The sequence below is a fragment of the Toxotes jaculatrix genome, chromosome 6 (assembly GCF_017976425.1).
Source record: "Toxotes jaculatrix isolate fToxJac2 chromosome 6, fToxJac2.pri, whole genome shotgun sequence".
NCBI classification, from domain to species: domain Eukaryota; kingdom Metazoa; phylum Chordata; class Actinopteri; family Toxotidae; genus Toxotes; species Toxotes jaculatrix.
The window spans coordinates 22,522,141-22,534,447 of NC_054399.1; the positions used below are offsets into that span (position 1 = coordinate 22,522,141).

The 12,307-nt window shown below is 38.9% G+C and overlaps 1 protein-coding gene across 1 annotated transcript in view; it reads left to right on the plus strand.

The window, feature by feature from the left end:
* The first annotated feature begins 494 nt into the window (after nt 1-494).
* exoc2 (exocyst complex component 2) overlaps nt 495-12,307 on the plus strand; it is a 44,754-nt gene continuing 32,941 nt past the window's right edge. The window contains exons 1-2 of the mRNA XM_041040076.1: nt 495-556; nt 10,186-10,349. Coding sequence (XP_040896010.1) covers nt 10,232-10,349 — 118 coding nt within the window. The 5' untranslated portion in view covers nt 495-556; nt 10,186-10,231. The remainder of the gene's footprint in view (nt 557-10,185; nt 10,350-12,307) is intronic.

Below are 12,307 nucleotides of genomic sequence, written 5' to 3' on the forward strand. Positions count from 1 at the left end.
AAAACAGCATGAAAATGGAAATATTCAAATAAACTAAAAGTTCCAACTAAAGCAGTAGTTGTTGGTGTTAAAATGTATATATGCCGTATCATGATTTCCACCTTGCTTTTTGCTTTCAGAATGTCATTTGAAGTCATGAAGATTTGGGAGTAAAAATGTGACACAGAACATGCAAATATTGTGACTCTATATATACACTCTCAGCAACTTTCAGCATTTAAGTAAGATGTGTCTAAATTTGAAAAGCAATGAGTCAGCATATCAGGTGCATATCATGGAAAGATACCAAGGACTTTATCCATGTAATTAATTCAAAAGTCAAAATGTTTAAAAATCAATAAAAATCATTATTTGCAAGTAATTAGTAATTTTGATTTCTCTCCGTTTATTTTATTTTGTTTTATTTTGTGACATTAGGATTTATTTTATGACTTTTTTATGACATTTGATATTTTATGACATGTTATTTTATTCTGAAGGCTGTGACTGGGAACGGAAAGCCGGAAGTAGTCAGAGGATCCAGGAAACTGTCGCTGCAGTCGAGCAGCAGTAAACTGTAAGTTATTCTTTTCCTAATATATTTTTCTTGTAAGACGCTCAAGGTAGAGTCAAGATGATTATAGTACATCAGCTAGACATTTAAGCCCTTTTTAAGGTTACGACAAACGTAAATGTCAGCCTCTGTCTACCCTTCCGGTATAACGGGTTAGCTTGCTAGCAGACGGAGGTTAGCCTAAGCTAACGTTAGCAGTCAAATTTGTAAACCAAGCCCATGTCCTTTACTCTAAAGGGATGGATTGTTCGCTATGTTGCACCGGGCGTGTTCAATCTGTCTGTGATAGTTGATGTTAGTCGGAATAGCTGACAGACGCGCCCAGTGTTGTCATCTTCCACTGACTGGCTATCAGTTCAGTTAACTGAACCAAACTCCATTGAGATAGCTGTCAATTTAAGGGGTCCCTATTGTTGTTAGTGTTGCAGAACACATTCTAAGACTTCTTTGCCTCTGGTAAATTGTGTGCGTTAGCACCACGTCAAGCTGTGCTTATCGTCCCATATGTTACTGTTTTAATTATTGCTTTATTTTGCAAACGTGCTGTAAGAAACCTATTTCTCTCTTCCCATTTTTTTTCTCTGACTTTTGCTTGTCTTCAGCGTGAAACACCAACACAATCTTGTAAACATTGTTAGTGATACTCAGAACATTAAAAAAAAAGCTAGCAAATTGTATTTCCAAAAATCTGATTACTCGGGATAATCCACAGACCTATGTTGACATTTTTTGTAACAAAGGATGTCATTCCCTGCAAATGTACTAAATATAAGTAAAAACATAGAAGGTCTCTTCACCCTTAGAAACCACCTTCTTTTACACTTCCGCTCCATTCTTCAGCCAGTACTGGACTCACCTCTCACTTGTGAAATAAATTTAAATAATGATAACTCAAAAGAACATAGGTCAGTTACGGAGTGTTGTATTTATAAGAGGCCTTCATTAGTTGCTTATTGCCAGGTGGCACGATTTCCCTCCCATCTTCTGTAAACACTGTGCAGTGCATTCCAATAAAAACAGATTAAGTAACTTTCTTTATAACACAGAAATAATGGTTGCCTATGAAACTGCCCATAAAAACAAAGAAAATGTATTGGACTTAACACCTTGCTTATGCTTGGACCACATTTTATTTATACAGATGGAATTAAGTTAAACAGAAATAAATGATCACCCCAAATTAGCTCATATGACTCAGAAAGGCAGCCTTGCATTGATTGGAAGACACTTTGATGAGAATAAACATTAAAAGATCATAAATGAGGTTTTGAAAACACAAGCTGTTAATGTATCACTACCCCACTGATTGTCAATGACAAATTACTGGTTTATATTTAATGTCCTTTCAGTTTAATGCTCCATTTCAGCTCTGTCTTCTTGTATGGGTCATGCCAGGATAGATGATGGTTAAATGATCTGCACTGGCATCAAGTCTTTGTTGGTTTTGTTTTGCAGACAGGATATTGCTCATCTTCAGCAGTGACCTTGTTTTTTTGTTAGTGTAACATTCTGTCAGCCTGCTAATTTAAGTGACGTCCCCCAAGCAAGCTTTTCTTCCCTCTTATAAGTGTTTAAGAGGCAAAATTGCATGCCATTATGAGGCCTCAGAGAAAGAGCATGGAACTGTAGAAGCAGATACTGGAATATCTCTGTGGTTATTGTGTTTTAAGCTGCCATCAATTCACTTTTAGTTAACTGCTGCATCTGCAAGGCTTTCAGGAGTTTTATGAAGGAATTGTTGATCCCATGAGTGTTCGGTATTTTTGCTTGAAATAAATTTTTAACTTAGATTTTAACTTTTTCCTTCCACTGTACCTTTAAAACCCACCGATAAGATTGTAGGATTAATTTGAGGAGTTTTACTATGTAAAGAGTGCCTTTAATTTCTCTTACTCAGCAGAAATTGCAATTTCTTCTCTGCCAAGAGAACATATTGTGTTCTCATTCAGTCATAGCATGCTCTGTCATTTTAGAGGTGAAAACTGCACATAGGTATGTAATTTGAAACACCTGTACTTACACTGAACTGTGATGATACTGATCAGATTTAAGTTTGGTGTTTGGTTATTATTTATTATTTATTATTAAGCCAGATTTAGTTGCAGTGAGCAGTTCTAATGTGAGCTTTGAATTATTTTGTTTTAAAAACATTATAACAAACTCTGAAATCAAGAACTCTTACTTGCTCAATTCCTGTGGCCATTGTAGATACAGGTATACCTTGTTAATCTCAGGGTTAAGATATTACTTACTGAATAAACCTAAAGACCTCCTGTTGTGATAAACACTTCTCTCACCTCAGCTTCATTAAGTGTTTTCGAGTCTAAGCCTCTATAATTCTTTTTTGTGTGCTTTTGTCAAACATTGTTGTAACATACTTTCTTTAAAAAGGCCTGTTCAAAGGAAACAGTACCCCACCATGTGTGTATGCTCAACTGATTGATTGTATGAGAGAGTGAATGAGAGCAATTGATTGACAGGTAGATAGCAAGCAGGCGCCACGTCACAGGAATAGGTTGTCATTGAGCTCTTCCATCATTTCAGTTGACACCCATGCTAACAAGTCCTCAGCCTTTCAGTGAAAGCCTACAGAGCCGTGTGTATCAGTTCTCCTTCTTCTCCCCAAAGTCAGCACTGCTTTACTGGGGGAAGGTGAGGGCAAGGCTACGCTGATCCATTTCCTGTCCGCCTCCCGGGGCTCTAATTGAAAAATTTGGGTGGCCTTGCTTGTTTGTTTTGGTGGAATGTGGTGGGTTGTGTTTTTTGAGGCTTTTCCTCAGTGCCGCTGCTCCGTAGACCTTGGGGTGAATCGAGCAACGGGGGTCAGGCTGAGCCGTGTTTATGAAGCGGCGCTTCTCTCTCACCCCTGTCTGCTCTCCACAGTCAGCCCCACCTGGTAGTCTCCTCCCTGCTGACAGGCTAGCTGGGCCACCTGTTTTCACAGTATGGTTTCTGTGACCCAGTCAGACCTGGACAGACAGACAGAGGAGCTTTGGGTTGGGAAACGGCCCCAAGACAGCTCAAAGAGACAGGGGCAATACTTCTGGAGTCAGCTCACGTAATGCAATTCATTTGATAATCAGTTAGTAATTAAATTCATTTTTTTCCAGGTTTTTCTTAGTTTCTGCCTCTTAATTGTTATTTGCTGGTTCTTGCTGTGTTACACAATAGAAAACAAAATATCTTAGGGTTTTTGACTGTTTGACAGAACAGATGTCATCTTGTGCTCTGGGACATTGTGATAGACATTTTTGACTATTTTGTGACATTTTATGGGCAACCAATTTACCAATTAGTTAAGTAATTGAGCAAGTAACTGGCAGATTAATCTTGTAATGAAAATAATGGTTGGTTGATTCATTGATTGGTTGATGACAGAAAAGTAATCAGCAACAATTTGAAGTCAGTTATCAAGCAAAAAACATCCAACATTTGATCTGACTTATTTAGACATTTAAAGAGGTTTCTTTGGGCTCTGGAAAATTGTGATGGATCTTTTCCACTTAATTTCATTAATTTAATATCATTAACTTAATTTCATTTTGTAGACTAAGCAATTAATCAATAAAATATAAAAATGTCAGAATAATACTGAGCGACAATTGTGGTGATCAATTAGTTATATAAAAATTACATATAGTTTGAAAATGTCACTTTGGACACTGGGGACTTGTGATGAGCATGTTTTCCTTTTTTGACATTTTGAAGACAATATAGTGATTATTTAAAAATAATCAGTGTAATAATCTTTAGTTGTGACTCTAAATGATAGTGCTGATTTGTGCTGTAAGCAAAAGTGTTTTTATAATTTATAATTGTATGTAACTGTGGAAGGTTCTCACGCTGGTCATGTGTTTATAATGTAAAGCAGCTGGGGCAGCCGTGTTATAGCCTCACTCAGGAAGGTTCAGATCTCTCCATTTTACCATGTCATTGGGCAGAGCTGCCTGTCTCCAGTCTCTTAATCCTCTGAACAAACAACTTCCTGCATTTGCAGGCCCATACTTTATATTTCTGTTTATTGTTGCAGGATTTTTATATGAGAAATTGGGGACTTCACTTCATTAGGGTTTGAGCACTAAAGCACTTGAGACTGACAAACAAACAAACAGACAGCCCTAAAGAAAACACACCCTGTGGGCAGACATCATGATGGGAGGATAGTGAGCCAGAGGCACACATCTGATCACTCTGTCCGTTTTCTCTGTCACGAAGGTCTCTCCATGGGCCATGTGACTGAATGTTTGCAGAGCAGATGCTGACTCATTGTGGAATTGACTGGCCAGTGGTCACAGCGTCTGTTTTCAAACAGAACCTGCACAGTTCACATTGATATGGTGCATTTATTTGAAATATAATACCGTTGACACATATTATGGTCAATCTTTGGCTATCAGCTACATTGCCCTCTCCACATCTTAGAGGCATGTGGTGGCCTGGGTGTGAGCGAACACTGAGGAGGATTGTTTAAAGCTCCACCCAGCCTGTGTGATCAGGCCAGTCATCTCAGGCTGGGTCATGTTTGGCCCGCTCTGTGCATTCAGAGGAGTCAGAGGGGATCTTTGATGGAATTTGGTGTTTGTGTAATGTTGGGGAGCACAGAGTGAAATGGAGTTAGTGGGGGGGATGGGCGGGCGGGTTGTGAGCAGCCAGCGTAGTGAGTTAGCTCCTCTGATGGGCGACGAAGGGGGTTGAGCGTGATGAGCTGTCTAAATGGGTCCCTTTGTGCCCCCTAAACCCATCACCTCTTTTACACACACACACACACACACACACTTGCCAATCACTGCCGTATGTGAGTCAGCTTTGAGCTCAGGGCAGCATATGATCCAAGGTATGAACGCTTTATTCATGAGATAGTCATGTGGCAGTGTGTGTGTGTGTTGAGATGGTGGGTCAGGTAAATAGATTCCTGTCTCTGTTATGATGCAGCGAGTTTGTCACGTTTTGAAGTTGTTGAAATGAAAAGGTCAGAGCTGTGTTCCTCTCTGAGTTCCCTGATATAAACAAGGAACATTGCAATTACCTGACTCAAGTCTTAGATACAACAAAACAAGTATTATTATTTCTGACTTATGTGGTGATTATTTTTTTAAGTTATGAATTAATTGAGTGAATAAAATGTTCACAGTTTCTCAGAGCCCAAAGTGACTATCTCACATGTTTCATGCTGTCAGTCTAAAACCCCCAAATACTCAATTTACAATGATACACAACTAAGATAAGCAGAAAATCCTGACTGCAGAGAAGCTGGAATCAGCCAATGTTTTTGGCATTTTTGCCTTATAAATTATGTTAACAAATAGCTCATTAACTTTCAGCAATCAAATAATTAATTTGTCAAGTAGTTGTTTCAGCTCTAGATAATTGAATATTATCATTAATTGACTTTTAGTGCAAATTTAAATAGTATTCTTTCCATTCTTGTGCTGCCATTGTCTCTCTAAACTCCAGCATTAACTCCAGCAGCAGGGGGAAATTTTCTGGTTATTTAAATGACGCTGTGCGTGTGTGTTTATTATAGGCATCTTTCATCTGAACTCATTTTTCCTTTTTTATGTGAAAGAAATCCATTTCTGTCGTCTAGCCCAGACTATTGAGCACATCATTTTTGGGGTCTACTTCAGTATGTTAAAATGAAATAGTTTCATATGGCAAAATAAATTTGTTTAGAGCTTTAATGAAAGGTCTTTTGCTGTGTGTCCCAGTACCCCAGCCCCGAGCCATGGAAGGGTTGTCCCATGTTAGCAGTGCTCGCAAGAAGATCCCAAGCCTCAGACTTCCACAGCTACCACACAGATTAGAGCCAGCCCTGCTGTTTGTTAGTCAGCCTCCAAGGAAAACAAATGTGCCTTTTTAGCCCTATTACCAGGGAGAGAGAGGGAGAGAGATTGGGGTTAGGTCTGGGGGCTAGCAGCATCATTGTTGGAAGAGAACTGAGTGAGAGAAAAGGAGCTAAATCTGGTTCTGTGTTGTCATTACTTTAATTTAACCTGTAAAGTACAACATGGCTTGACACATGATGGAAGAGAGAGGGGTATAATCTTATGGGGATCCTCTGATGCCCTCTAGAGGTTAATACCTTTATCCCACTTATGGAAAATGCCGCCTACCTCATAAGTTTCCATTTGGACCTTCAGGAACCTCTTCTTTTGTTTTCTTCATCATGCTACTTTAGGGAAAAATTCATTCACAGCTAGGGCCCAGCCTGTATAAAGTTATAATCTCTATTACCTAGTTTGCAGGGTATTTGTGATAGTGCGTGACATGAGACTTGTGCAAGAGTCCCCTTAGTTTCTGAGTGACTTGGTACTTGTGTGTGTTTGTGCACGTGTGTGCGTGCACACTGGTGTTATAGAGAGGGGTCTGGGCAGTGTTCCCGTGTCCATGCACAGCCCCCAGAGTAAAGTAAACACAGCGGCTCTTTTCTCATCCCAGCCGTCAGCAGGCTCTCCCCAGGCCCGCGCCAGAGACCACACACCCAGACCACACACACACACACACACACACTCATACACACACACACACACACACACACTGCCCAGACCTCTCCGCAGATCCTTCCACATACTCGCATACACACAGACCACACAACACCAGCTCGGGCCCCTCGCACGCAACCTAGCTGAGCTGTCATTCTGCCCAGCGTGTATGTGTGTAAGTGTGTGTGTGTGTGTGTGTGTGTGGGCAGGCTATCTGTGTGTTTGTGCACGTGTACTTCCAAGATGGTGGGAGGTGGGGTAGGATAGAAACACTCCTGGAAGCTGAATCAGAATTATACAAAATAAAGAGCCCAGTCCTCTGCCCCTTGCCGCTCCCACTCTAAACATGTGGGATTGATGAAGGATCTACCAAGCTCTTGTTTTAGGCCTGTTAACCTCTTATCTTCTTCATGTCAGATCCATAGCCCCTCCATTTCCTCTGACAAGCGCAGGACAGCAGCAACAACATGAGGTAAATCCCGCCGGAGTTTTCTCGTTAACTCCGGGATGTCAGAGCGATGGAGGGGTGAGGCTCTGGGGCAGAAAGGTTCCTTACTCATGGAGCTTTCTAGGTCAATACATGTGCTGTGGTCCCTCTGCTGCTTTTGGTGCTTCTGTGTTGTTGTTGCGCCATGTGTCATACTTTTCCTTACGTGAATCCCCATGATTAAAATCCTGTTAATGGACACTGAAATGAAAACACTCTGCATCTGATAAATTGTGAACTGGTGAGACTAGAGGAGGTTTTCAGGTGGTTAGTAATGAAGTGATTAGTCACTCAGATGATTTGTCAGCTGGCCAATTGACAGAAAATGTATTGACGGTAATTATGGTAATTGAATAATCCAAAGGTTCCCGACCCTTTTGGGTTCTGGAGCTTAATTTTACGTAGATTTGTGACACCAGCTATTTAAAGACGATGAGGTGTTTTTTGATGATACAGCTATGTTTTTAAAATGAGAGATGGGTATTTTCATGAAGTGAATGAACGCTGTGCAGTTTGAGAGTCCTGAAGCACAATATATTGACACTAATGTTTATTTGAACTCACCATGTCTAAAGAGATTGGACAGGGGGCTTCGCAGTGTAGATGTGCTGAATGCCTTGTTACACACGTCAGGCTTCTTTAATGCTCATGATTGATTAATCTGTGGATTGTTTTCTTGATTAGTTGATCAAATTTAATTGTTTATAAAATAGCAAAAGATATTCCATCACAGTTTCCCAGAGTCCAAGATGAGCTCTTCACCAACAGTTCAAAACTCAAAAATACTCTATTAGGACCAAGAAAAGCATTAGATTATCACAGTTCAGAAGCTTTAACTAAGTAATGTTTAGCTTTTATACTAGGATGGAGTAAGAAAAGAAAAGAAAAGATTTTAACCTCTCAAATCTGAGTATTTTCTTCATTTGTATGTTTTATATCAGTGTAAACAGAATATCTTCAGATTTTGGGCCTCTGGTTGAACTTTTTATTAAAACTAATGTAAAATTTGACAGTATACACTTGGTTTCTGGGAAATTGTGATTGACCTCACAATTTTTAGATATTTTATGGGCCAAACAATTTATTAATTAATCAAAAAAAGAAATTCTCAGATTACTTGATGGTGAAAATAATCTGAATTTACTGTCCTAAACATGGTTTTCAGCTCTTGATGGATTCACTGGCTGGTGAAGGGGTTGAATCTCTGACTTTCTTGTTACAGGAAAGTCTCTTTAACAAGTAGACTAATCAAAGTTGTGCTCTGTCAGTTTAGATTTCCTTTGATATTAAAGCCCCTCTTGGCTCTTGGAAGTCTTATTGCGCCTCAGTTCTACACCAACAACTAATTACTAACCATATAACTGTGTAAAGGGTGACCACCGTGAATTTGTTGGAGGTCCGGTCCGTGTGAACTCCTGCATTGTTTGTGGAGAACGTGTTTTGGCTACGGAGCAAAAGGGCGGAAGCCTCATTCAAGTTGCTTCAGAAAGTCTATTGGTCAGCCTTTTTCAGACCTGGCAATAATTTATTAGCAAACATCTGTGCTGTTGAAATACATCTTTTCATTTTTTCATTTGGAATCTTTCCCTCTCTTCCTTTATGCAGCCCTAACATGAACTGATTTTCATGGGTGCTCCTTCTTTGGTACCATAATCTGTACAGTATTGTGTGGGCTTATGTGGAATGACTGGGGAGGCCAGGTTTATTTATCCTTCGCTGTGAGGTTTACATTCTTCCTTTCCTCCCTGCTCTCTGTCTGCTCCTTCATTCTTGGCTCCCTTTTCTATTTTTCCTATTATCTGAGAGATAACTGCTGCAATGCATAGGTTGTTTGGAGACCTACAGGGTGGGAAATTAACACTAGCTGCCAGCCAAATTCTCTTCGTATTTTCCTGTCTCCAGTCAGTTCCGAAAATCTAACAATCTCGCTGCCTGGTATCTCAATAAAAGTGGCCGGTGTATTTCAAAACACAGTTGACCTTATTTATTATAATTTATTAAAAGAGGGTTGTGGGTTCACTAAATATTTTTCCATGTTGACATAAAGATGATTTTTTTACCTGGAGGGTATTGTTTACTATAAATACTTTTCTTACAGTTGGGTGGAAGTGTTTTGTGCAACCGTTTGAAAGTGGTTTGTCCTATATTATATCTTTGTAAGTTGTGTGAGCTTCTAAAGCTGTACCTAATGATTTCTTTCTTTTTTTTTTTTTTTTTGCATTAAACAATTATTAATTGTTTTTCTTTACCAGATCAGAATTATGACAGTTGCACATTATTATGTTATTAGAGCCTAAACTGATTTCTTTAAATTGCTTTTCTTTTGGACCAATAATTAATAAATAAATAGATACATAATTTAAGGTAATACATTTGCAGAAATGTGAAGCAAAGACAAGCAAACAAATATTCCAATTTGATGACCTGTAACCAAATAAGTGTTTTACTTAATAAATTCTTTTCACAATCACTATCAAAACTCTTCATTAATTTTGTCTCAGCAGAGAAATTTATTGATACTCTGATCATTTTAGCACTACTCGCTTCATTTCTAAACGTTTTCCATTCGTGTTAATTGAACTGTCAGTGAGTGGAGTTTGTTGAGTTTTGTGTTATTCACCATGTCGTCTTATGCACGCCTCCCTCTGCCTGTTACTTTCCAGGTCCAGGTGCTGATCGATCCAGTGTTCCTGTCTGCCTCAGGCCACCATGTCTCGTGCCCGTCAGCCCCCGCTAGTTACAGGCATCTCGCCCAAAGAGGGTGCGGCCTGGACCAAAGTCACCATCCGTGGAGAAAACCTGGGCACAGGCCCAGCCGACCTCATCGGTAATACATTTATAAGCACATAGCTAACAACACACTCAGCTCTACGTTTGTTTAATTTTTTAGAATAAATTCCTGTAAGAAATATTGAATTTTGTGGGTAATAAAAGTATCTATATTCAACCTGGTAGTGTTTTACATGCTTTCCCTTAACATTATTTCTTTCTAATTCAAATATGTATATTGGTATAGAAATGAATATGTGAAGACAAATATACAGTGTGTATATTCAGATATGTTTGTGTATGTGCGTGTGTGTGTTTATATATGTATATATAGATATACTACACACACACACACACACAGATATGTTGAAAATACAATACAATACTGGAAACTTCCCAGTATTGTACTGTGGGAGTCGTTGAAAAACAGGGACACTAATGTTAAGCAAATGTAGCTGATTTATTTTTGTCATTTAATTTCATCTCGAGGTATTGTAGAGTATTTTGTAATTTCAGCCAGAGTAACTAATTTTATTAACTTATCCATCAACAAACCACAGCGACTCCCTTTTTTTTTAACAGGCTGGTGTGACATTTGGTTTTGTTTATGTAACACATAAGTGGACAGGACTTATTCTTTTTTCCTATTTGAATAAGAATTTCGTCACTTATTCACTAAGGTAATGAGTCTTAAAAACCTGAGTGCAAATCAAGTCAATTTCTAATTAAACAACTGTTTCTATATAGAACATTTGTTTTAATTATTTTGTTTTACTTATCAGCAGTGATTAACTGCAAATTTAAACTTTTAGTATAAGTGAATGTTTAAATATGCGTATTGTAACAAGTATTTTCTGATAAGTTACTAAAAATTCTGTTGAGTTAAAGCAACAAAAAAATCTATTATCAATTTGCCATTTCATTTTGCAGTTATAAACTGAGATACATCCTTTATGAATTTCTTTCATGTGTAAGAATATTTAATGTTGAAAGTGGTCTTTAAAGTTCTCACACCGTCTTTGTAGAAAAAAAAAACACATTATCAAAACAAAAGCTTAGTCCAGAATTACCGAATATAATACTAAGATATTTTGCTTTCATGTAATTCAGTTTAGCTTCTTCTGTGGCATAGTATTCTGCCAGCTTTCTCTGCAACACACTAAAAACACTATTTTTTTTGTCTCTGTAAATATTTAGATTACTGTATGCTTAGTTTGAGAAACTCAAGAGCTTATCAGCATGCATTAATGTGAAAAATATTCTTTCATGATTTTCAAGCCACACAGATGGACTACCTCCATCTTGTTCTCATTATGTGTTTGAACGTCACACTTTTTCTATGCCGATATTTTCCCTCATGTTCGCCAGTTCCTCCTCTACCCTACCTCTTTGGTTTGAGTGAAGGCGGGACAGAGGACTCACACGCTGCTCCATTCTTGGCAAGCTGTGCTTTGGCCAGTGATACAGGTCTATTTCTGAGCATGAATGTCCATGTGGCCTGGAATTAGATAATTAGATATGCACAAATGTGTGTGAGTGCTTATGTATTCAAACAAAGAGGCCAGTAGAGAACAGAGGCAGGAAATTGGGCTCTAATGGGCATATTATTCACGGTTTTATGGGCTATTTGTTGATCAGCTCTCGCAGGCTTTTATTATGTTTGATTATACACACGTGAAGCTTTCTGATCCCCTCAGCTGGAAATGTCAAAGTAATCCCTGTGTCTGTCTTCTAGTGTCCAAATAGTTTTCAAGAGGGTTTAAGAAGAGGACGACAGATGTAGGGGCCAAGTGCACATTGTGCCCCTAATGAGCCACTTAGCACTGAAGTGACACACGTTAGCATAAAGGAGCTGAGTGAGAGGAAGGAAGGTCACGGCCACCCACACCCATTGTGACCCCAGCTTCAACTCTGACCCCTGGTGACAGTTTGACTAAACTTGCTGATAGACGCCAATTCTGTCTGAGTGCTCACCTCTTGTTATAGATTGTCTGTGTGTGTCGGTGCTACGGTTTG